This window comes from Melanotaenia boesemani, chromosome 8 (assembly GCF_017639745.1).
Source record: "Melanotaenia boesemani isolate fMelBoe1 chromosome 8, fMelBoe1.pri, whole genome shotgun sequence".
In the NCBI taxonomy this organism is placed as follows: Eukaryota; Metazoa; Chordata; class Actinopteri; order Atheriniformes; family Melanotaeniidae; genus Melanotaenia; species Melanotaenia boesemani.
The window spans coordinates 30103885-30129400 of NC_055689.1; the positions used below are offsets into that span (position 1 = coordinate 30103885).

General features: G+C 37.7%; 1 protein-coding gene across 2 annotated transcripts in view; it reads right to left on the bottom strand.

Moving 5' to 3' along the window:
• LOC121643841 (receptor-type tyrosine-protein phosphatase N2-like) overlaps positions 1 to 25516 on the bottom strand; it is a 252573-nt gene that overhangs the window by 2335 nt on the left and 224722 nt on the right. For both annotated transcript variants that reach the window (XM_041991400.1, XM_041991399.1), the window contains exons 18-22: positions 22764 to 22883; positions 21797 to 21963; positions 13388 to 13441; positions 10411 to 10475; positions 1839 to 1912 (exon numbers count right to left, since the gene is read on the bottom strand). In XM_041991400.1, coding sequence (XP_041847334.1) covers positions 1839 to 1912; positions 10411 to 10475; positions 13388 to 13441; positions 21797 to 21963; positions 22764 to 22883 — 480 coding nt within the window. The remainder of the gene's footprint in view (positions 1 to 1838; positions 1913 to 10410; positions 10476 to 13387; positions 13442 to 21796; positions 21964 to 22763; positions 22884 to 25516) is intronic.

A 25516-nucleotide genomic window follows, 5' to 3' on the forward strand; every position in this document is an offset into this window, starting at 1 on the left:
ACATGTTTTAATAAAGCACAGATCAATACAGCAGATGTTTTATACACATTCTGGTTTTTCTCTCCAGTTATGTTCTTATATCAGCTGATAATTGTTTTTAAGACCAGCCTGGAGTCATTGTGGGTACAGTGTGGTAAGAAATTACTCCGTTTTTACATTAAAAAAAAAAAAAAAAAAAAGGTGAGGCCTCTGAGGCAATGCAGAGGTTTCATTTACAGGTTATGTATTTCCATTCTGTTGGTTATGATGTTGTAATTATACATTCAAAAACGAAAATATATATTTATGTTCTGATGCTAACATTTTTGTTTTTTTTATATTTTTCTGAACCTCTCCTCCAACATGCAGGTTGGTTTTCTAAAACCAACATGCATGTTTATATATTTGCTAGTTTTGTTAAAAGAATAATTTGATTAGGTTAGGCCAACATTGCATCCCCCATGTGTGATAGCTGCATCCATCCATGGGCTTCATATCTTTAAAACCACTATTATTTGGGTTTTGTCCTGATTCCAAGCAGCCATCTTGTTTTGTGCTAACTCCACTGCTGGATTTGGTTTTGCCAGGTCTCAAGACAGAAACAAGCAACCCAATCTAACAAAACAAATGGAGAATTCTAAAAAAGTTATTAAAAAGTCCAAAGCTGCTCGTGATAAACGGATCTGGTAGGTTTTAGGGCATAGGTTGTGAAGTAGTGAGTGAAACCAAATGCCATGAAAAGTCCACTAGGACACAAAATTGTGTCTACATAATCTGTGTAATGCTTACTACTTAGTCTGACTAAGACTATTAAATGAGTGAAGTTGATCAGAAAGTTAATCAGAAGGCTTTAAATGGGTTAACAGCAGGATATTACTCTGCATGTAAACACCAATGTGCAGCCACGCCAATGTACCTGTTTTGCCAGTGTTTTTTTTTTTTGGAGAACAACCAGTTACAAACAGCAAGGACAGTTCAGTCACAGTGTTTATTTTTTTTATTTAATTTATTTATTTTTTGCTAAAATGCATAGCTTGACAAAACCACTGAGCAAGATTTGCACTTACTCAGAATTAATTTCAACAAGTGGTAATCAGCCCATGGTGCACATTGGCTTCTGTTTCTTTTATTTAACAAATATTTCATGCCACAAAGCTTAATAAAGCCTTCAACTCTTCCAAATATGCAAATTCTGAGATCTGAACCATAGAAATGATCATTAAGAATATTTTTTGCAGGGTTATTCCATTAAAAAAAGCTTTAATAAAACTTTTTGCTTAGATTTTGCACCAATGCACAAAATAACAAAACAATAGTGACCTTCTGTTGAAGATTCTGCAGCAATTTAATTTAATTCCTATGAAATCCATTTGGTCAGGGCTTCTGCTGCCCTCTAAATTGTGCCAAGTCTCAAGCTGACAGATACCAGGGAGTCAACAATAGACAAAGCTATCACAGCTTATTAGTTGTGCTGAACTGCTGACATTTATTTCACCTTTTCTGTTAGAGTAAAAACTGTTGTACAGTGCTGGGAACGTTCAGAGATGCTTCATCATGCACTTTATGGGCCGAGTTTTACTGCCACAAATATTTCTGGTTTATTTCTCTGCCTATATAGTCCATTCATCATGCAGTTACTGGCTCCTGCTGGTCTGAAGTAGATGTAGTGTGTGAAAAGCCTCTTTTACAGACATGCTATTATTTAGATTTAAGGACTGTGTGTAAATTACTCATTAATGACCTCATCACATCTTTAAAATGCAAATGAAAGATTTGAGAGCTTGTGTTTGTGTGGAGTTTCACTGTGCTGCAAATCAGAATGTTTCCACAAGAGTAAACAAAGATTTTAGATGAGTTACCTTAGTCTGGACCATTCCTGGCCTCTGGTCCCGGAGGTGCTCCAGAGTCGCAGCAATGTCAATTTCCTTGGCACCTGTCAAGGCACAAAAACAAAAAAACTGTTGCTAATTTGTGTTCAAAGCAGCAGCTAAATAATCCTGCAAACATCTGTCAAGACGGTGTTTTATACCAATACTGCTTTGAAGAGGAAAAGGAGATTACATTCATCCTCTTTGCACAAACACAAGCCCTCACAAACAGCTTCAAGGTGATGTTTTGTTGATGGGATGAAAAAAGATCAAGAGGGTGAACAAACTTTTGGAGAGGACTTTGTGTGGGGAAATTACAGGCCAGCATGTCTGTTACTTTCTAAAGGGGGCCAATCTCCAAGCTCCTTGTTGTTCTGTAGTTGTTAGCTTTTCATGAATGCAGCCTGCGAGGGCTGTCAGCCCCTGCCAAAACCTAACAAGCTTTAATATGTGTGTGTGTGTGTTGGTGGAATCCCAGTTTACTTGCCAGTGAGCCCAACTGGGTGCCAGACTGGCACCACGCCCTACAGCTGACAGCGGTGTGGCTGCATGCAGTTGGTTGAATGACCTCTGCTCAGATAATCAGTTACTTTTATATATTACAAAGAGATTCACATCCTTTTAAATACAGATGCACTGATCAATTGACCACCAAAAAAAACCCCAAAAAACAAAAACAAAACAGAAGTTTAGTGAGGATTTGCCCAAATCCAGACTCAAGTCTTTAACAAACTCCATCTTACTACACACATTTCATCCTGGGTGTCCAACTCCGGTCCTCGAGGGCTGCAGTCCTGCAGGTTTTAGATGTTTCTCTCAACCAAAACACCTGATTCTAACTAAATAGCTCTTCTAAACTAAACAGCTTGTCGTCAAGTTGTGCCCAAGCATGTTAATTCATCAATCTGATTCAGGTGTGCTGCTGCAGGAAGCATCCAAAACCTGCAGGACAGCAGCCCTCGAGGACTGATTGTGGACACCCCAGCTGTAAAGGGATGCAGGGGTAGGGCACACCTTCCTGGAGAGGCTGCCAATGGACAACCAAATGAACATGTACGTCTGTGGATAGTGGGAACAAGGTGGAGCAACTGGAGGAACTTTTAGATTGTGCAACTATAACCAATTTTAATGTATCAAAAGAAATGTAAGACATGTAAATGCAATAAGTTCTGAGGTAAAACAGGCAACTCAAGTAAATGATCCTCTGCAGAATTAACATCATGCTGTTTTGGGCTTTTACAGTGAGCTACATTTTATTGCTTATATAACCCCATCATTAGAGTAATACTCTAATATTACCAGAAACCATGGACATTTGGCTTGTTATAGTCCTTTAAAACCATGAATATTATATCAAAATTTCTCAGCTGATGCTCCAACAGCAAGGAGTCAAAGGCTACATTCACATGGCAAGCCACAACTCTGATGTTTTGCTAAGATCTAATTTTTTTGCTGTGATTCTTTACATTATAATTTGATGCGACTGCCATCAGATTCCACTGAAAACAATCTACGGCCATGAAGTGACCTGCATGCACAGAGAACAATACGACATCCCACCCAGCATCCTGTGTTTTGAGATAAATATGGATGCTACACACATTTGAGTCTGTGTTACCTATTTTGAGTTGTTGAGCAATCTGAACTGAGAAAATGATAATATCATCATGTTTTATTGTTTACATTTTATATGGCTGCATTCTGCCTCCTCTGATCAAAACTGTGACATCTGTCTCACCTCAATGACGTAGAAGTTTAATGACATGTGTCAAATATGGGTCACATGTGGACAAGAGAATCCGATTTGGGCCACTTTGTCCTTCAGTGTGAATATAGCCCAATTTGAGACATGTGTACTATTTTACTTTGTTTTGAACAGTCCAGTTCTAGTCTGATGCCAGTCTCACTTGAGAAAAACATACTTTATTTTATTTAATTATTTAATTTATTTAGATTTAGGGAATTAGGTCATCGTATCATAACCAAAAATGGTAAGCTCTCCTGCCCCAGAGATTGATACTTGTTCTGTGTTTTTGTGAACAGCTGAGCTAGTTCAGGATTTACTGCTTACATTGGCTCAGTGCTCTCAAAGCACCGTCAGTGGTGAAAACAGTGTTACATGTAGCTGCTGAAGAGTCCTTTCTGTCAGCAGGTGGCAGACACCAAATTAGCTAAAGGAGAGTGAATATTTGACTTGGCCCTGTGTGAATTTGACTTGTATTATTTGTCATTCCTCCCATTTGTGTAAATATGACCATTTTAACATTTAATAAGAATGTCAAACATCCAAATCTTATCCAAGTTTCACTTGTGCAGATATGTTTAATTATTCTGTGTAATATTCATGAGAAACATTGATCTAAACTGTTTTTTCTTTTGGAAAAAATTATATATAGGTTTACAACGCTCTGCATTATGATTGTCCAATGTAAGCGTTGACTACAGTCTCTAGTTCTTACGGGCAAAAATTTGACCCAAATGTATTATTTTTGCTATTTGTTGCTGCCTTTTGCTACTTTAAATGCTTTCTTTGCACCATCTGTAATGCTTTTATTGTTTTATGTAAAGCCACTGGGATTGTCTTGTATATGAAATGTGTTATATACATGAACTTGCCTTGCTTTTATGCTCAAAAAAGTAAAACACTAACAAGATATTTTGTCACCATAATGTGCATTTTATACACATTAACATAATGTTTCAATTAGTATTTCTTGTTTTAGGAAAATTTTCTCCTGGCAGGCAAATAAAACTTCTTTTTTCTTTCAAAATGCACAATGCCAAAGGGGCATAATTACCTCAGGTACCCAGGCGTTGGTGTAAAAAGCAGAAGGACGAGATAATTCTTAAAAGCAGCAGCAAAATAGATGTTTAAAAAAGAAGGAACACGTCTCAAGCAAAGAGAGAAATAGCTGAAGATACAGTGAAAAGAGACAACAGAGCACAGTGGGAGCAACAATTAAATTCACAAAGAGAGAGAGAGAGAGGAAAAAAAGTGTTTTCTTTCTGTCTGTCCTTTTTTTCCTCCCACCTTCTCCTCTTTTTTAAAAAATTCTCAAAACAGAAAAAGCGTAAGAATTACTTTTTTCTTGTTGTGACACATAACGCTGCGTTTCTGGCCCACTTCAAGAGGAAAATGAATGGTGGGAGAACTGCTCATTCACACTATTTTCTTTCTGTTTCACAGGTTTTGTGAAGCCCCCCCCCCCACCTTTTTCTTCTTCACAACACAATAGACTCCCTTCTAGCCAGAAAAACTGCAACACACTCACTGGTTAATTTTTTTCCCCTGGGGGGGCCTCAACAAATGAAGGGCCATTGTGCGCTTTCTGATAAACCTTAAAATGGACGGTATTTAGGATAAAGTGCTTTCCCTTTTTGTACAACTCTCCTTTGAAGGAACTGTGTAGAAAAAGAAGGCCTGGTATAAAAACTCAGCCTCATTTTGAGCCTCACTCCTCTGTAAGACTCCCACTCTGGGGTGGAGGTCGAGGAGCAACACTGAGAAGGGTGGGAGGAGGTGCTTTAGAAGAAGAGAAGGAGTAGAGAGACTGAAGGGAGAAAAGGAAAAAAGACTGGGCCCTTGAGGAAGCCACGAAAGACCCCGAAGCTAAGCGCTGGGCACACCAGCTGGTGTGGACCTGGTTTAAAAAAAAAAAACCAACAAAAAAACTGCAGAATGAAATGCAGGGATGCTGAAAAGGCACAGGCACTCGACAGGTTTCGTAAGATTCTTAAGATGAAGAGAAGAGTGGCGGGCGGTTGTGTGTGTGCTGGGTTACAGAGAGAGGAGAGAGATGGGGGAGCCTTTTAGCCAAGAAGAAAAGATGAGGAGAAAAAAAAAAAAAAAAAAAACGTGAGAACCACAGCAATACCTCCTCAATCCTGCTACATCACCATAATTCTTGGGCAAATTTACAATTCATTTCTAACTAGAAAAGCTGCTGGAATCAGGAGAAAGGGAGAGGGTTGGGGAGGAGGTGGAAATGTCTTTGATCAGTAGGGAGGAAGCCTGCAAACCTCGGGGGCCCCAAGCTTCTCAGGACAGATAAAACCCTTAAATACAGGAAAGTGAATAGAAAGCAGCTTATGTAATTGTAAAGATAATTACAAACTTACAGAAATACACATTTATGTATTAAAGATAAGAAAAAAATACATTAAGAATGAAGTTTCATTTATTTATTTTTTTTTTAAGTTGCAAAAGACTTACTGTTCCCCAATAGTTGAAAAGCATTAATACCTTTTATATAACTAACTGATTTAACATTCCTCCATGTACACATGTTGGCTTAAGTAGAATACGACCTAATTTGCAGGTATGAATGCTGTCATTTTGTATTGTATATTAACATAGGAAACTAAATACAGATTTATTTATCCATCTATCCATCCATTTTCTATCGCTTGTCCGGGGTTGGGTTGTGGGGACAGCTGCCTAAGTAGGAAGCCCAGACTTCCCTCTCCCCAGTTACATTCGTCAACTTGTTGGGGGGCATCCCGAGGCATTCCCAGGTCAGCCGAGAGATGTCATCCCTCCAGCGTGTCCTAGGTCTTCCCCGGGATCTCCTGCCTGGTGAGTATATTATAAAACCCAAGTATGTTCTTTCTTGATCCTAAAGCTTATGTTAAAGGTCCTGTCCTGAAACTTATTTTCTACAGTATAAAGAGTTCAAGGTCACTCAGTATTTAAAAGTACAAAGAAATTTCAATTTTATTGTTTACAAAACCATATCCGGACATCTCATTTTAAAAGTTTTCATATATGCACTTTATGAGATTGATTATTGGTAAATAAACTTTTGTCACATCTACGTTAATTCTAGGCACACAAATTCCCAACAGGCGGCAAAAAACAGCAAACACATCTTATTTAAACTTGGGAAATGCCCCCTTTTAAAATCAGCAAAAAATGATTTCATTAGTCCAAATATGCTCTTATTTTAATTTTTTTAACCCCAAACCCATGAAGTAACTGTTATTATAATGTGTTCTATTACTGCATCACCAAGGCAACCCGCAAAATTGTGTCCATTAAAGAAACATTGAAGGCTCATTTATGCTCGATGCATAAGAGGAATACACAAACATATAGACAGTTTCATCCGTCTTCTGCATCGGTCACGTGCGTAATTTGGTCTGTTTTCCGAGAGCTTGGCTATTTGACGCTTGACGCAATAGACGGAACAATATCACCGGAAATGGCTGGAGCCGTGCTGAGGAGAATAGCTGACATGCAACTAGCAAAAAAACAAACCAGTGAAGAAGAAGAGAATCAGGAAGGAAACAAGACGTGCCTCTGGCTCGTCTTGGTGGCACACTGACAATCACTATGCATATTCTTGGGGCTGTCATTACTCTGCAGAGTCCCAAGACTGAGAAACCACTTGTCACAACTTCTTTTTCTGCTTAGGGCATCATGTACATTTAAACACAGTAAGGCAGAGTCATCACTGGACTGATTTTTATTGGAGCAAGCTCAAAGAAGAGACAGGATGCAAGACAAATGCCGAATTATACGTCGTTAGGGGGCGCCAAAGTGTCAAAATCTGCCAATGCTAAGTAGAGCTGCTTTAAGATAACAGTAACAAAAAAAAAAAAAAAAAAAAAGTTTTGGTGGTGGTTTTTTAAAACTTGCCAACACTTCTGTCACTTTCTGGTTTACCTAAACTAAACCAGGAACTAACAAAAGCATTTTGGTGAACAGTTCTTGGTTCTAGTGGTGCTAAGTGAATATAACTTGGAAACAGCTCTTTTAAACCCACATTACAAGAGCTGCAAGTAATTGTCTGTCATTCCACACCCCTAACCACCTTCCTCCTTCACTGCTTTGTGGTTTTAAAGGAAACACTTGTATGACATTTGCTCTGGTGTGGAAATGCTGAGTTGTATTTGCCTCCCGCCACCTGTTGGCGTGGTAGTTAAGAGGATGCCTGTGAGGCTAGTATTTAATAGTACAGTATGAGCAAACAAACAATATTGTGGCTCAGATTGGAGGACTTAATTTTCTAAAATCACTGCTCGGATGACATGACAGGATACTAAAAGCAGTAAAGACTTGTCTTTTTATCATTAACATTTCACATTAAACTGACATTTTCAGTCTCTTTGTATGCCACTTTGCCCTCCAACAACTGAGGAAAATCTGTTATCTGCAAAAGTTGTGCACAGTTGATGAGAGTTATAAAAACTTATGTAAAATATTAATATTAGGGCTGGACACATTAAAGGCCCATTTATGCTCCCTTTAATTTCTCTTGAAACATCCCTTCCTACCACAGTACCGGGACTCAGATCCAGCTTTTTGTCTGTTACACCAGACATTACAGGTTCATACAGCTTTGAAATTTATCCAGTTGACTTGTTCCCTTTGAATACACAAATCCTGAAATCTACATCCTTCTTTGCCATATTTATTAGACTGTAATATATTATTACGACTTTTGTTTATATACCATTAAATTTAATGTTTGTGAAACATCCTACTTTTGAATAGGTGAATACTTTTTGAATAGGTGCCCAGCACTCATTAATACCCAACTATATCTACAAAAGTAGATAAAGTACAGTGAATGTGAAATTTTTGAGTCTGACTAAAGGAACAGAAATAATTTAATCATCTATAGAAGATGAGCATCGAACTATGGAGCAGCTCCAAAACACCACTCTGACGTATTACATATCAGGTTGGTTTGGATTCTCATACATTCCCCTCTGAGGATTTTCCTGTTTGAACTTGGAGGATTACACCAATCCTGGACGAGTTTAGCTTTTCCATAATACCTCAGGTTTATAAAACCTGTTCAAAGGCAATTAGATAAGCTGAAATAAGGAGAGCCTTCAGAGCCTTAAAACACAAAAAAGCTCTTTTTCACTTGATGTAAAGGGCATCTAAAGCAAAGATTACACATTGTGTTATTGGGGGTGAAATCCTCTTTCATCCTCATAATAAATCTCTCTCACACTTCCCGGTCTCTGAATCCATCTCATCTTTTCCCACTTGCAAAGGTTGCCATTTTTCTTTAGAAAAGAAGTCAAATGTTAAGTTTAAATCAGTATCTTGAAGATCTTATCTCACTTTACCTTTTCAGCTTTATGTTATTTATAAAGATGTGACGATGAACCTCAAAACCTTTAAATATAAAAAAATTAAGACACAATGTCCAAACTTTTGACGATATTTTTTTTTAAATTCAGCAACTCATGTAGATGTTAGATGTAAATATTTTGAGTCTAATGGGGCTCAGGTAAAGCACAATAGTAGAACAAATTGTAATGCACACAAATCTGGCATTTTAGATCAAGAAAGATATGCATTCAGTTCACATTGCTATTTTGTCAAATGACATTTATAATTCAGGACAGACATTAAAGTATCCAGACCCCCACCCACCCACCCCTCCCTCACATCCACCGACCCCGCCCAGGAGTGCCGAGGAGTGTGATCACAGTGTGACAGCCTGGGAAATGGCCACAGATGCCCAAACTGACCCTTTGATGTGGAATTAAAGACCCAGGAGCTCGTTCTGCTGCAGCAGCAGTGCACACAATGAAAAGATATGCACACACATGCGAAATTACTGCTGTAAGGAATGAAACAGTCTGAGATGTTACCAGTAAACTAAATGTGGTCCAATCAGATTTTTATTCTTCTTTAACTTGAAAACTAAAATATGAACCTATTTATTCCAAGATCATAAAACACTGGAGCAATGGTTGCACTGCTCGTGCATGATTTGCTGCCATGGTAGCCCTATCTCTCTCTCTCTCTCTCATATAAATATATATATATATATATAATTATTTATTTCTCAAAATGTGGCTAATGTTGTCAATGCTTGTATTTCAGCTATAACATTGCTTTCATAAAACAAATATTAATTAAATCAAACTTGTTTTGTGCTCACTGCACTGGCTTTGAGCCCTGATGACACATCAAAGTGTGCACGGTCAGCAGAACTTAATTAAAAACAGGGACACACACTCTGTTCATGGTTTCTGTGTCTGCATGTAGAAGTATGCTGAAATGAATTATACACAACTAATGGATTAATTCATACAGCAGTTTTAAGGGACAGTCTATCTGCAACATCAGTTACACCATTAGGGGAAAATAACAGCTCCCTGAAAGACATACTGGTGAGACTGGTCTAATAATCACATGTAGTAATGGTGTTTTCACAAAGCTGACCCTTACTGTTTAAGCAACCTCCTATTCAAGCTTCTTGTACAAGTGCTCACATCATGTCATAATTTTTGCTGAGTTTAACACTTTTGTTGACTTTTTCTACTTAACAGTAGAAAACAAGCAAAACAGCTGAGATCCTGAAATAAATATTCATTGCAAGTAATTAGGTAAAATCTATTAAATATAAAAAAGCCTGTTTCCTCAGAGAGCGAACAACTGTGACAACTGTGTGTGTTAATGGAAAGTGTCAATATTCATTCCCACTCAGCACTGTAATTACCTAATTGAATTTCATCATATATGAAGTAATTTGACAGCATAACATGGTTGCTATGGAAACATCTGGACATGTGAAGGTGGATGTGCAACACCGACCTTTAGCCATTTTGTTGAGGACCATGTCGATCAGGATGTAGGTACCAGTTCTTCCTGCGCCATCACTGCTCGGGTGGGCGAGAGAAAAACACAGAAAGGAGAAGATTAAATTTCTTTCATGTCTAATCAGCTCAGATCACTAATTAAACCTTTGTCAGATTTTCAGCAGGTAATGTATTTTAATATCATTAATTTCCATTAGCCAAATCTGAATTTTAAAACATCATCTGGGCTTTAGAAGAGAGGGAGCCGTCACCTTTTCTAAGTGCACAGGTGAGCAGCCAGCATCTGTGATGATCTTCGTTTCTGCTAAATGCTATAAACATTTTTTGAAGCAACATAACTCCAATCAGATGTCATCTTTTTTGCCTTGATTAATTCAGCTTGATGAACCCAGTATTACAACATTAGACTATAGTTTAAAAGGTCCAGGTGCTAAACTGACCTGTCTGCAGTCCAGACCGGTCACCAACTTCAACCTTTTTTTTAATCATAAAAAGACAAAGAAGATTTCAAACCACTGGGCAGGTGAAATAACCAGCTAAATGATTTTAGATAGTTTTATAGGAGGAGGTGATGTAACAGAGTGGTACACTTGTAAACGTGGACATTTTAAAATTTGCATAATTACTTTCAAAATGTTTAATAATTTGATGTTTTTCTTGAACTTTCCCCCACTGGACTAAGGGTTTTGACTTGTCCTGCAATAAATACATTATTCATATTAAAATAATAAACTTAGGTGAAAATTAGCTTGACATTGAGGGGGGTTATGTTTACCATTAGCAGTTTTAGGTTGGCAGGTTTGACTTTGCTTATCTAGGGAAGAGAAGAAGATTTAAATTGTTAGCCAGCATTTAGGAATATTTGCCAAGACTGGATTCTTTTTTTTCCCCTTTTTGAATTAATAAATCATTTAAATTAATATTGATGGTTTTCATTTCTCTGAATGCCAAAGCTGCACAGTTTAGGTTTGGAGGTCTGAGTAACACAGATTTACTCTCATAATGCATATTTCATATTATTTATAATCTTTTTGTCATTATTTTCTTCCTGGAGTGAAGATAGACATACTTACTCTAAAGTCAAGCATAAGATTCAATATGTTTCGATCTATTAGTCTTCTATTGCTGTTTCAAGGGGGTTTAACAGCTTCAGGTAAATAATTCAACAGAGACGCTGAAGCTTTATTTAAAATGCTGGAAATTACATCAGAATACAAACTATTTGTCAAAGCAACACAAATGTAAATGCATTTTTTCTGTTCTTAAAAAAAAATCTAAAGTAAAGCAATGTGCAGAAATGAATCAGACTCAGTAATGTATGTGGAAGGAATATTTTGTATCCTAGATTTATTTCAAGCATTGAAAATTGATGTCTATGCCCTGTGAGACTATTACATGGGCTGGTGTGTTATCCAGCAAACTGGAGTGTGTGCTGGCATGAGTCAATATTTCCAGAATATTTCATTTTTACCGAGACCTTGGTTATTTTCTGCAGTAATTGAGCAGTACCACAGCAGCACGAGTGCATGCATCTCTTTCGTTTGGCTGCACCTTGCCAGGATTGTTACAAGGTGATCAAAGTTTGTGATTTGTGTGTGTGTGTGTGTGTGTGTTTCAACACATGCCTGAAGGGCTGTAAGTAAACGTGTCAAGATGTCTGCTGCCTTCGCTGGCAGTTTGAAATGATTGAAACAGAAAAAGGAAAGAAGAGAGAGAAAAGATGAGATAGGAAGAGGAGAAAAAGCTGCTGTGTGATTATTGAATTTGTGCATCTGCACTCTTCCGTTTGCTTATATCCCGTCCTGATTGCTTCACTCTGTGTATATTAGAGCTATAAATGGTTCTGCAACGTTGACTCTGATAGAATAATTTAGAACAGTTCCTAAAACCTGTTAGCACTCCAGAGGTTCAAAAGTCCTTCCTTAATTCAGCTTAATTTAGACAAATAAAAGCCAAAGAAGTCACTTTTTGGTTTTTAACATTTTGAGTCTGTCGTTCAAGCAGGGGACATTAGAACAATAAATGCACAAAATTTTTACTGAACATTTTACCTCTTGAACTTGCTTGAACCCACACAATTTGCCATTTAATTTCTATTCCTACACAACTTGGTAGACATTTAGTGGCTGGTTCAAAAGCCAAAGAGATCAAATCAAAAATGTTTTGCTTGCTAACACATCAGATATAAACATTAACATATCTTGCTATTATGCTGTATTCCCTGGAATTTTGCATTCTAGTCAAGTTGGACCAAAGGGGAGAAAGTTCGGCCTGTTTTTTTTTACAATAGGCAAACTTTTGCTGAAATTTTGTGGATGTGATTGTGTACACGATACATCCTTACTGTAATTAACAATTTTGTGTGTATGCCGGACTGCAGCCCAAGAACACGGGGAAATCTTCAGGGAGCTTTGGTATCCACCAGTTCCGTTTATCAGAACCTGATTTACTGAACCAGTTAACCAATTAGCTTGTACATTGCCACTTTTTCCCCCTCAGGAAAAAAAACTGCTTTGTTTGCATTCACGGGTTACTGCCTGTAAAAATGTTTAGTGCCTTTTTGTGGTGAATTTAGCTCATTTAGACCAAAACACTTTACTTATACTAATACTTTTCCCAACTTAATAGAAGCTCATCACATTTCTGAGTGTATTGCGTACCTTGTACGTAATACAAGTTAAATAACTTTTTAAAGTCAAGTTACTTGATTGAGATGTCCTGACTCTACATACACATCGAAGAAACAAAACTATATGCAAATACTCGAAACCAGTTAAAAAACCCTAAATTGATTGAAGATTCCTCACATTCTTTAAACAGAAAACCCACACTGGACTTTAAATCATCTGATTAAGCTATTTAACAATTTCCCAGTATTATTAAAAAGCTTGTTTGCTAGGATTATGCAGCAAACTCAGTCTTGTGACTTAGAACACAGGAACAAGAGAAGATTACTTTAGTATGATACTTGCCTGCAGTGGACTATGATGGGACAAGAGCGACCCCGGTAGCACTTGTTTACTTTCCTGTAAATCAAAACAAACAGGAAGTCAGTGTTAACATGACGGATACAGCATCACATACAGTCATTACCCCCAATGTATCTGGGCTCTTTTAAAGAAGGGATATGCAGAGACTATCTGGTCTACACTGTACAGTTTTAAACTCAATTACTACTTTACAATCACTGCAATAGTTTCAGTAAAAGCTAATGTACAGTGCATCTCTTTATAGACTGAATTATTCCACAGAGGCTGAAATTAAAGCTTAGTTTTATACATTTTAATTACCCATTACCATCCTCATTTAAAAAAAATCAATTTCTTTGTTTTATTACCCCTATCAACAGCCAAATCCTCATAAAGTTTAAAACCCTACATTTTAAAGGTGACTCTTGACTGAGCAATAGAATGGGCCACTCCTATACATCGTGTACATTTCCAGACTCCAATGACTGAGATTATGTGACTGAAACATACTCAAAAGTTTCAGAAGAAAGAAACCACAATGAGTGGATATACACTTCCTGACCAAAAGAAAAAAAAAAGAAAAAAAAGTCACCACCTTGAACTAGGATAATTACTGCATGGGTGATTATGCTTTAGCTGAAAACAAGTTATTTAACCCCAACTGATGAAATGGGTAGCTTCTCATTTCTTAAATAATTATATAGAAAGACACATCCCTTGGTTAGTTTGTTAAAGAAGAGTCAAATCATTGACATCAAGCAGAGACAAACATCCCCAGAGATGCAGAAACTATTAAAACTGGATTACGAACTGTTCAACACATTATTAAAGAGTAGGGAACTATTTCTTCCAGGAAGAAATGTGGTCAGAAAAATATTCTGAATGACGGTGATCAGTGATCACTTAAACATTTGGTGAAACCAAATGGAAGAAAAACAGTAGAACTCAGTTTAACAGCGAAAGTACAAACATTTCCACATGAACAATATGAAGGCAGCTTAAGGGATTGGGACTAAACAGCTGTGTAGTCATAAGAAAAACAACTAATCAGTGAGGGTAACCAGAGAAAAAGGTTTAACTTTGTTAAGGAGCATAAAGATAGGACTTTGATAGGAGCAATGGAAGAAGGTCATGTCTTCTGATGAGTCCAGATTTACCCTGTTCCAAAGCGATGGAAGCATCAGGGTATGAAGAGAGGCAGATAAAGGGATGCAGCCATCATGTCTATAGTGCCTACTATATAAGCCTATGGGGGCAGTCTATGATCTGGGGTTGCTGCAGTTGGTCAGGTCTAGGTTCAGCAACATTGTGTGTCCATAGAATGAGGTCAGCTGACACCAGAATATACTGAATGAGCAGGTTAGTCATCTTCCCTTATGACATGGCCATATTCCAAGATGACACCACCAGGGTTTATGGGGCTAAATTTGTGAAAGAGTGGTTCAGGGATCAGGAGACATAATCTTCACGCATGAATTGGTCACCACAGAGTCCAGACCAGAACATCATTGAGAATCTTTGGTGTGTGCTCGTGAAGGCTTTGTTCAGACTCTCCCATCATCAATACAAGATCTTGGTGACAACGTAATGCAACACTGGATGGAAATAATTTACAGAAGCTTAAAAAAAGGCCACAGCGAATGTTGCTGTAATCTAAGCTAAAGGTGGTCAAATGGAATATTAATGTGTGAACTTTTTTTTATCTACACAAACATGCAGCCACCATGGGAGAAAAAAGGGGAGAGGCCGAGTTTGATCCCAGCTGGAGAATCTTTGATTAATTTAATGGTGATATCTTCAAATATTGTTTATTTTAAACCTGTAATGGTTTGCAATACATCAGTCAAGAAAAGAAGGATTAAATCTGCAGTGCTGCTTCGTTTTTTTCCTAACTACAAGTTTTCAATGGGTATTTTTTTGACTGAAATTTTTAATCTTTGAAAACAGATTTCAGCATGTTTTTACCAGGATTTGGTTTTAAACATGTTCTCCCTTGATTCTGTGTTAAGATGATTATGTGTTTCATTCTTGTTTGTTTGATCAGCAGGTTTATCTGTAAGTCAGTATAACAAGTAAAAAACAATAGGAAGACATTTGTTTAACTATTTTAATTCACTTACTTGTATCCACTGGATAAACCACTTTTCTAGAATAATCTCCAGGAACACAATTGATTTTTTTTTTCTTTTGCTCTGAAGGGTTTCTAACTCAATTAAATAACCCAGAAGTACATCAGCAATAACACAGTAAATCTCTGAATGTGAAAGTAATAAGTTTAAGCTCTTCCTTTACTTTCTCTTTTGGTATCTGAATATATGAAACTCCTTTAGCATAGAAAAGCTTGCCCATCTTCCATAAGAGGAAAGCCACACCCAACTAGTTTCATACAGTCATGTTTGTTAGGATTCATGTAGATAAACGAGAACAGGAAATTGAGTTAGAACAACCTGGTACAACAAAATATTTCATATTTGCACTTTTTCTTTCTTATTCTACATTATCCACTTTGGTATTGAAGTTATAAATTCCTCCATCCATCTTTCCTTAACCATTTGATGTTTACCATTATGGTTTTTTGAGTATTCAAATGAGCCCTTTGGTTTCTTTGCTGTTGCTCTGGACCTCTGGTGCTAGTGTCCTGCAGGTTTTAGATATTTCCTGGATGCAACACATCTGACTAAAATCAATGAGTCATTAAGAGGCTTGTGCTGAACTTGAAAACAAACAATTTGAATCAGGTGTGTTGCAGTAGGGAAGCATCTAAAACCTGCAGGACACTGCCCCAAGTGGTCTGGAGTTGGATCCCTGCTCTAGACTTTCCACAGATTCTCAGTGGAAGAATCTGGTCTGGACTCTGAGTGGGCGAACCCATAATGTTAATGTAGTTCATTTCTACATTTATTTGGCTGTATATTTTGAATCTCAATTGCATATTATTTAATTTCAATGCTATCCTCTTTTCTTAAGATCATCCAAAATTCAAGGATCATCACTAAAGTAGTCGAGAAAAAAGTTATCAATTCTCATGTCAATATGTCAATACACCAAGTGTTCAGGTCTTTGAAGCTGCTGATCCAAGGAAGGTTTTACGCCACCAAGACCTTTCTAAAGCTCCTGGTCATCAGTCCTTGGTTGGATGAGATGAAAATATAGTATGATTTTTAAATGTGGCTTAAGAAAGGGGAAGCATTCTGAACACCATACCAATGGTTAAAAAGGGCAATGGGAATTTGTGATTTCAGTATTTTCAGCCAGTGTACTAAGCAGCAGGCTAAAATTAACCAGCATCACAATAGATGGAGCACTACATTAAGATTCTGTAGAAAAAGAACGGGGAGTCTGAACTAAACATCACATGAAGGAACCAAAATGTACAGCTGAAGTGGCCAGGAAATATCACAGACTGCTCCTGAATCCTAAACAAAGCAATGGCAACCTCAAAGACCTGGAGATTATAGCAGAAAAAAAAAGTGATCTGGAGGAGGCTTGTGTAGGCTTGTTATGCCTGTTTGGGTGTTTTTTGTTTTTTTTTGCCTCTTCCTGCACTGTATCGTTTGTCTTTTATTTCAACTTACTGTATAAATGTGCAAAATAAAACGAACAAATGAACAAATCTGAAATCCTAGTGGAGATGTATAAAATGCCTTTTAGCAGTTGGAACAACTCTTTAATTACTGAGATGAAAAATGCTTCAGCATTGGTTACTCAGTAAAGGTGTGAATAGTCTTTGACAGAACAGTTTTTATGATGTTCAAAAAGAATAAAAAAAAGCTTAAACGTACTTTTATTATCTCAATGTCTTCCAGTTTTTTGTAACTTCTGATTTCTAGCTAAAAGAAACAGATTTATCAAGAGATCAAAAAACGAAACTCATAAGACATCAGAATTTCTCCTGGGTCCAGGACGTCACTGTACAGAAACGTCAGTGATTGGACAGTGATATAGTTATTTTATTTTATAGTTATATAGTTCATTGGCGGATGTCTAAGTTTTTCCACCTCCCACTCACACATTTTCATTGTCCACTCCACCAAAACTGAAAAGTCTGAGCTCACTGCAGACAATCACAAGTGATGTTACCATGGAAACAGCCAGCAGAGGATCACCAACAGGCAGGATGTGGGTGTATGAAGGAGTGTGATATTCAAAAGAACTGCCCCGTAAGAAAGATTCTTGCTCGACAGAAATAGATAAAGAGTAGATGGCAAAATAAAGTGAGGAAGAAATTGATGTGGAGAGATGTGAGAAGACAGAGGGGGGATGACAGGATGTCCACTCATAAACACTATTAATGTGTGAAGAAAGAAAAAAAAAAGATTTAACATCTCTTGCTTTAATTTTTATTTAAATTAAACCAATTAATCAACATGCAAACTCTGTAAGACTGAAAAATGTTTCTCTAACTGGTGAGCAACAGTGACTTTTGTAATCTGCATGTAAGCAGTGCACACGCTGCAGTGTGACACTGGCCTGTGACCTCCACTGTTTAACACAGCTTCACTCATTTACATACATCTGCTTCTGTTACCATATTTCATTTTTTTGCTTTTTGCTGTTTCAGATTAAGGGTGATAAATCCTGGCATCATTACCTCAGGAACAGTTAATTGTAGCAACATACTGACTACGGCTTGTAGTGGTATAGATGCTACATCATGCACATCTGTTTTGTTTTTTTTCCTGCTGTAACGCCTTTTTTTCCCTTCCAAAATAATGGTGCAAATGGGCTCGAAATGATGACAGTTTCATTGTACGCAGAAGATGCAAAGATACCATTTATTTTACAACATAATCCTGTTCAATATCTGATACAGGTCTCACGATTAGCTGTACTGAGAGGAAGCTTGGGCGGTCAGGTACCACAAACATCGACTCAGTGCAGACAATAAAGGACAATACAGAGATAAGCCTCAGTTTTAGTGTGGACGTATTCTCAGATTAAGGGTCAGAAATGGTCAGGAAAGACCGATGGAGGGTGGGAGAGAAAGACAAAAGCAACCATGAGAGGAAAGGAGGCATGGTGAGAGAGCCAGTCAAGCAAACCAAGAGCAAGCAAAAAGGCAAGAGGTCATCTCAGATCACTGAGCACATTGAGGATAGAGAAAGAGGAGAGGGAGGAGTAGAGAAGGGGAGGGGAAGATGTGAGGGGGAAAGAGGAGTAAAAAGGCTAGGAAGGGTGGGGAAGGACCCATGAGGCCCCTTGGTTGTAGAGTCACAGTCTCCAATGATCACTTTTGTGACTATGCAACTGGGCTCATATTACTAGCTGCAACATCACAAAAATGACAGTGGCAACCGCTAGTTAGCTGGTAAAACAGGAGGGAGAAGCTCAGAGAGGATTTGTAAGCAATGCTTCTGGTCAGTCAGTCCAGTGTGAGTAAATAACATGCTGGCACAGGCAGAGATATTTCAGCCGGTATCCTCGACCCACCGAGGTGAAAGAACAGGAAAAAGAGGAGGAAAAAAGAAAAAAAAAAAAAAAAAAAAGAGGAGGGGGCAGGTTGTTATCATGAAAGTACCATAACTGTAGTAATAAAAGTGAAAAATATCTCCCTCTGTGCTTTCTTCATTGTGTTCTGACCCCGACACCCTGTGAGTAAAAGCAATATTTTCTAACTGATGGTGGACAGTGACGTCCACCAGACCCTTTTTTAAGAGCTGTGACCACAAACTCTTACTCTTCATATCCCACTTAATTGATGTGCGGCAGTAGCATGACAACACAGGGCCGATATATAAAAACGGAGTTGGGGGTCTATTGCTCAAGAAAATCCACAGTGAATCAAACAAAAGGTGCCAGGGCGGCTCCCACATAATAGGCAATACAGTATATCAGTTTAAAAGAGGTCGAAGGGGAGAAGGAGGGGAGTGGTTATAAAGGCGCCGGAGATAAAGGATCAGTCCGGCTGAGTTCCTTCAATACATCTTCAATTACACCGTTATAGACTGGAAATTGCCCAGGATGTTTGAAGATATATAGACATTTTTTTGTACTAGATCAGGGTCACAAGTCAGAACTCCTGGAGAGCCGAGGCTGACTTTTAAAAAATGCTTCTTAATTTTTTTTTTTTTGCTTCTTTTTTTTTTGCTAATTATCCTGCTTTTTTATCTCTCTTTTTTAAATTAAACAACCCTCATAAACTTCTTGCCAAATGCTGAGTAAATTAATGAACAAGAACCAGACAACAATGGCAGAACTATGTTAAAGCAGCTGGGCTTCTGAGCATTACATTCATTTGTATGTTTACACACACAGTTAATTTGTGTTATGGTTATAGCTCCACCAGCCCATTCAATTGGAGGATTGTCTTTATGCCAATATAACAGTACAGGAAGGGAATGAAGTTATTGACTAAGGTAAGTCCAATTCTGTGGTGATATGTGGTAATGGGGCCACTCTCATTTTGCTAGTAAAAGGCTTTTTCCAGTTTACCAATTACCTCACAAGCTAAAACAATTTAAATAGCTGCATTTTAGCAATTTCGTACGTAATTTACATGTTTATCAGAACATTACTAAGATGCATGCTATCACTGATTGTTATTGTGCCATTGCAGACTCTTTTTTTCTTGGGCACTCTTGACCATGTGCAAAAGTGCCCATGCCAGTTTAAAAGCCAGTTGAAATGATAATTAGATTGACAGATAATTACATCATTTAATGTCAAAATCTACTGAGAGACCTAGAGACAGAAATGGCCCTAGGAAGTAGGGTATTGTAGTGGTACACAGCACATCTTTTTTTCACCCACAGGAGGGATATTCCCACCATATCTGTTTTCAGATGTGTGATTTCTTGTGGAAAACAATTACAGCAGGAATAGAAAACTATTTCTTCTGCTGATCTTTCACAAAACCTGTGTTTTTGCTTTGCATTTATTTACAAGCTGACTTCAACAGATGTGGACTGTTGTTCAGCCAAAGACAAAAGATTAAATTCATTCTGGAGGTTTTCCTTGGGAGGAAAAGAAAAACAAAAGAAACTCAATCTTTAACCCTGTAAACCCAGATTTAGTTTGAAAATAGTTTATTTAGTAGTGATTTATTATCATTTATGTTTTGTATAAACAGTGTATAATTGCTAAATCAAATATGTTGCTTCTAATACTTTTCAACATTCTTACGTGAGACGATAATGATTAGCAAAGTTAACTGAACATGATGTGTTTCTCTCAGAGGGGATGGGGCTATTTTCAAAACTCAACATATATGGACCACAAAGACTCATGGGAGATGTATATTCAGCAAAAAATTTAATTTATTGTGGTTGCTGTGCAATAAACTTTAGTTATACTTACTTCCTGTGTTATGTTCACATTTAGATCATGTTGGAAACTTCTTTTGTGTTTCTATAGCCTTGACTTTAAAGTTGGTAACATGAGTGAGAAGAACAGGTAAAGACACCCACCACCACGAAAACCATAACATGTTGCATCTGGCATAAAGTGGTGATGGGTACTGACGTAACCGAGTGTCACATTCTCAGTTCTGCAGACTGTACTTCTCAACCCCTAAGCTACAGCATAAAATATCCCAAGATGCACCTTTAAGTAATATGGTATTATTTAATATTATATAATACAATAGTATACAATATAATATTATATTGTAAAATTTAATTTACTTTCAGATAGATCAAATATTTAATTTGAAACAAGTTGAGTATTTTAAGTTGACTTTCTATTAAACTGAGTCGGTGTGATTTAGTCTTAATTTGAAAGAACTAAACAATTTGCGTAAATCTAACTTAGAGTTTGTTTAAACAGCTACGAGGCAAAAAGAAAAGGGTTTAAGTGAACTAATGGTTTTTAGCTAAGACAAAAGGTTGATAGAACTTAAGACATTTAGTTTCAGCATTTGTAAAAACTAAAGTGGTTTAGTGGGACAGGTTTTCCATGCATATTTCTAGTAAACTCAACTAATTTAAGATTACAGAGCAGGTTTTTCCACCGTTGGTATTTCAAAGTTTTCCTAAGTTAACTTTCTATGAGGCTTCAGTAGCCTTAATGTCTTCTCTTTGAATGTCAGAAATAACCTTGAGTACCTCAAATGAAATTTATTTCCACAAGAAGCAACTATGATTACGGTTTCATATGGAAACACAAGGGAGGCATCTACCAGCTATGCATACTACTGTACCTCTGGTATTGTATTCCCCCAAAAATAGAATTGGGAGCCTTTGCTGTGGGAATCTACAGAGGGAACTCATCACTGTTCCTTAACTCCTGGTTATTTTGGCTTGCCCCAGTTCATTCAGGCGAGATGGAAGTGAACCATACCACAGAAAAAAAAAAAAGAAAAGAAACTGCTCTACCCTTAAAGAACTCAGTAATTTAAATAACTGATTTCAATAGAGAGGACGTGTTTTGAAATGTGATTTTCAGTATGTTAAATGTTTAGAAGTAGCTCCCTACCTGCGGAAGTCGAGAAGCGTCCGGCTGGCTCCTGGGACGTTTTGGTTCAACCAGGTCAGAAAATGGAACTGGGTGACGGTTCGTGTCTCATTGGTCTGCATGTTTTTCAGGTAGAAGCTTCGAACCAGGAAGTCATCACACCAGATGTGTTCAGACACAAGGTTCACCTGTAAAGACGAGGCAAACACATGCAGTATGTCTCATGCAGCATGAGAACAAAACATATTTTTTCTAAATGAGTACCAACAGGGGACACAACAATGGAAATTACGTTAAGAGATGTAATCTCTTGAGAGGTTTGCTCCTGTGGAACCTTTGTCCAGTCCAGTTTCATTAAGATGAAGTCCTGCGACAGATGCGTTCTCAAGAATGAAAATTTGGCTATGATCTCATGGCCCCATTGGCTTACACTGTACATCAATCAATTACTCTGAACAGAAAGCCTGGGTGTTGAAAACTGAGAGCTGGAGAATTGCCTGGTTTCAGGCAATCATCCGTATACATGTGGGAATGAATAAGTCCAATCAATGCTAGCTAATCAGACACTGAAATATCATGTAGCTTGTTCAAAATCACAACGAATAAGATATTCACATTTTTCTTTTCTTTCTTTATTTTTTACCTTAAAAGAAAAAACGGACCTTACAGACATGTTATACAGCAGGAAAGCCCAAGTCCAGTCCTTGAGAGCTACTATCCTACACCTTTTAGATGCATCCATTTCCAACACAGCTCAATGAAATGAATGGCTTGTTACTAGACCTCTGCAGAGCTGAATGACATGCGAATGTGGGAATTCAGCCAACTGATTCAGGTTTGTTGGAGAAGGGAATCTGAACGTTGCAGGACAGTAGCTCTCCAGGACTGAACTTGGGCACCCTTGTTATACCGAATGTAAAGCCTGTAATGTAAAGTTGCTACAGCCCAACCCCAAGCCATCAGTTCTGCTACGAAGGAGTCATTTTACCTCGTAGATGTGGTACAGGTTGGATCCTTCATCAGGCCAGTAATGGTAGCACTGCTTCACCCCGTTCTCGACAAGAGGTGTCAGCATAACAATGACCACACAGCCATTCTCCCATACCATCTGCAAACACATCACATAGACAAGTAAATAACTGCCTCTTTGAAAACCTCATACTTGTGATTTAGTTGTGGAGACAAGAGTGGACGAGTCTGTGGTTTCTTGTCTTGATTTTATAACTGTAATCTTAATAAGCTGTAAGTTCTGTGAACAGTCGAGTTTTTTTAACTAGACCTTAGTACTAGTTATTACTTATTTCTTAAAAGAACAGATGAACAGTGCTAACCAGTGCTCTTCAGAATATTTCTATTGATATGTCAAGCTATTTTTTTAAGAGTAGGAGTGATATTCTTGTGACTGGGTGTGAGTGGATGTCCTCAATCACCCACTCATTCAGATGGTAGCTATCAGTCTGGAAGCGTAAATTTTTCTATTTTGGGGTTGGAATTAAAAGTCTAAGAAGCACATTTTAACATTTGGTCTGCTTCAGACTTTGGGAAGAAACTACAAAGAAATCAAGCATCATGAAAAATTACTGCTGTTGATACTATTTACTCCCCCAACTGGGTCATTCGACAGTGAGACCTTGTCTGCTCTGGAGATCCATTCAACTTTGATCAGAGGTAACAGTCAGCCGTTAATGGAAGCCATAAAACAATAGCAGTCCCACATCATCAGGTTGCATAACCAAGATGGCTGCTCGTGTCATCCAGACTGAGATTTCCCCGACATTAACTGTGGCAGGTTTTCGCACATCTCGGCCGCCTCCTCTCACTTTCACAGTGTTTCTCTAATTAGTCTCATAGATCTAAAAGTGTGACAGTGCACCTTTTTTGAGAAATGGTGTTAATTTGCTTTAGTTGACAGGATGAAAACTCTCCTGGCTCTGGATGAACAAGCTCTATCTATTAAAATCTGAGGTTTGGTTAAAGTGCTCATTTTATTTAAGCCTATGTTTTTCCAGAGAAAAATATGTTAGCTGTACATAATACTCTTTCCAAAAGTTTCATATTGCAACTGTCTTTAAGTCTCATACCAAGGATGTTGAAAATATTCTGTAACGTGATGTATGTGCTGCAATAACCTTGGCCAGCTCCTGATTAAGCACTCTGATAAGACACATTAATTCTGGTTAAGTCAGCTTGGCTGTATTGCAACTGTAAGGCTGGATAAAGCTTCAGTAGAGGCCTAGAAAACACACAGGCTGAGATGAATCCATGATGAGCCATATCACTAATGATCTTTCCAGCTTAAGGCCTGTGTACTTGATGCTGACTTTTTATTGACACATATTCCTTATGGGGCCTCTCCCAAGGCCCGGTTAAACTTTGTTGTTTTTTAAAAAAATATTTAAGGGTTTTTAACAGCCTATGTAGTGCCATGCAAATGTTTGGTCAAAATGTTTTTACTATGCATAGCTAATTGTGAAATAACATGGATTTCTTTTGAGTAAAATTCAGGCATGCTCTGAGGCCTGTATTTAGTGTTATAGTCCATCTAGACTCTGGATATGCATCTTATCTTACTGCCTGACAAGCCATTGTCTCAGCTAGCTTCACTTATTCATCCTGGAATCTTTGACCAATTTTTATAATTTATGGTACCCAATCTCTGAAGGTCCCCTTCTGACCTATTGCCGTAGCATGTTGTATTTCTTCAATCTCTAACTGGGATAGCAGTTGTCATTTGCAGATGTTGGAAATCTGAGCTACAAGTTGTTTCGATGTCAGTGCAGAATGTATGTATATTCCACATTCTCTTCATGTAGCCCCGCTCACTAAGGTTACTGGAGTAGTAGCATTCTAACAGTGCCTTGTTTGCATCTCGTGTCCAGTGGCTTCTATTTTCTTTCAGTGGCCCATTTCTCGCCATAGTGCCCTCGTTCCTCAGTACGTGACACAGACCTTGTTCGACCTGGTGACGTCTGAGCCGGTATGTCTCTCTATTCAATCGCACTCATGATGAGGTGGTTGGGCAGTGGCCTTACGGGTCTTGCCTAAGGACTAACTGGAAGGTGTTAATATGTGCCCCTTTATAATATGTCCCCTATATTTATATAGCAGAGATGGAGAAATGATGCAGGAAGATAATGACGCTAGAATATTGGCAAAAAAATGAAGAGGAAGTTGGTATTTAAAAAAGAAAGAAAGAGGTAATGAGTTTTTCTGTTCTGAGGGTAAAGAGATGTAAAAGAGAATGAAGAAGGTTAATTGAGAATGAACAGAATATATCTACAACATACAGATGCACAACAACACTAAACTTTTAGCTTTTTGCTGACAGATGAGCTTGTTTAGAAATAGTGAGATAAGAGGGACGAGGAAACTACCAAACAACTAAGAAATTGTTCAAGTCAGGAAAACCCATAATTTAGTAACATCTTGGGTTTTTCATTTTTATTAGGCTTTTCAAAAGGACTGACTATAAAGAAGGATGGCTGATGTTTAAGATGGTTTCTGTTAACCACAACACAATTTCAAAGGTTCTGTGTTGTACAAATGGAAACAAACATTTTCAAGCCGGCAAATTTGCAATCGCAATCACCAAAGACGATGGACGAGGAAAACAGATCAAATTTTTTATAAGGCTTTAGATTTTCATTTAATTGAATGTTGTGGTGTTGGTATTTACGAAAACCTTCAAGAAATAATAACTTTCTGTCTAGTTGAACTACAATTATACAAATATAAAGGCTG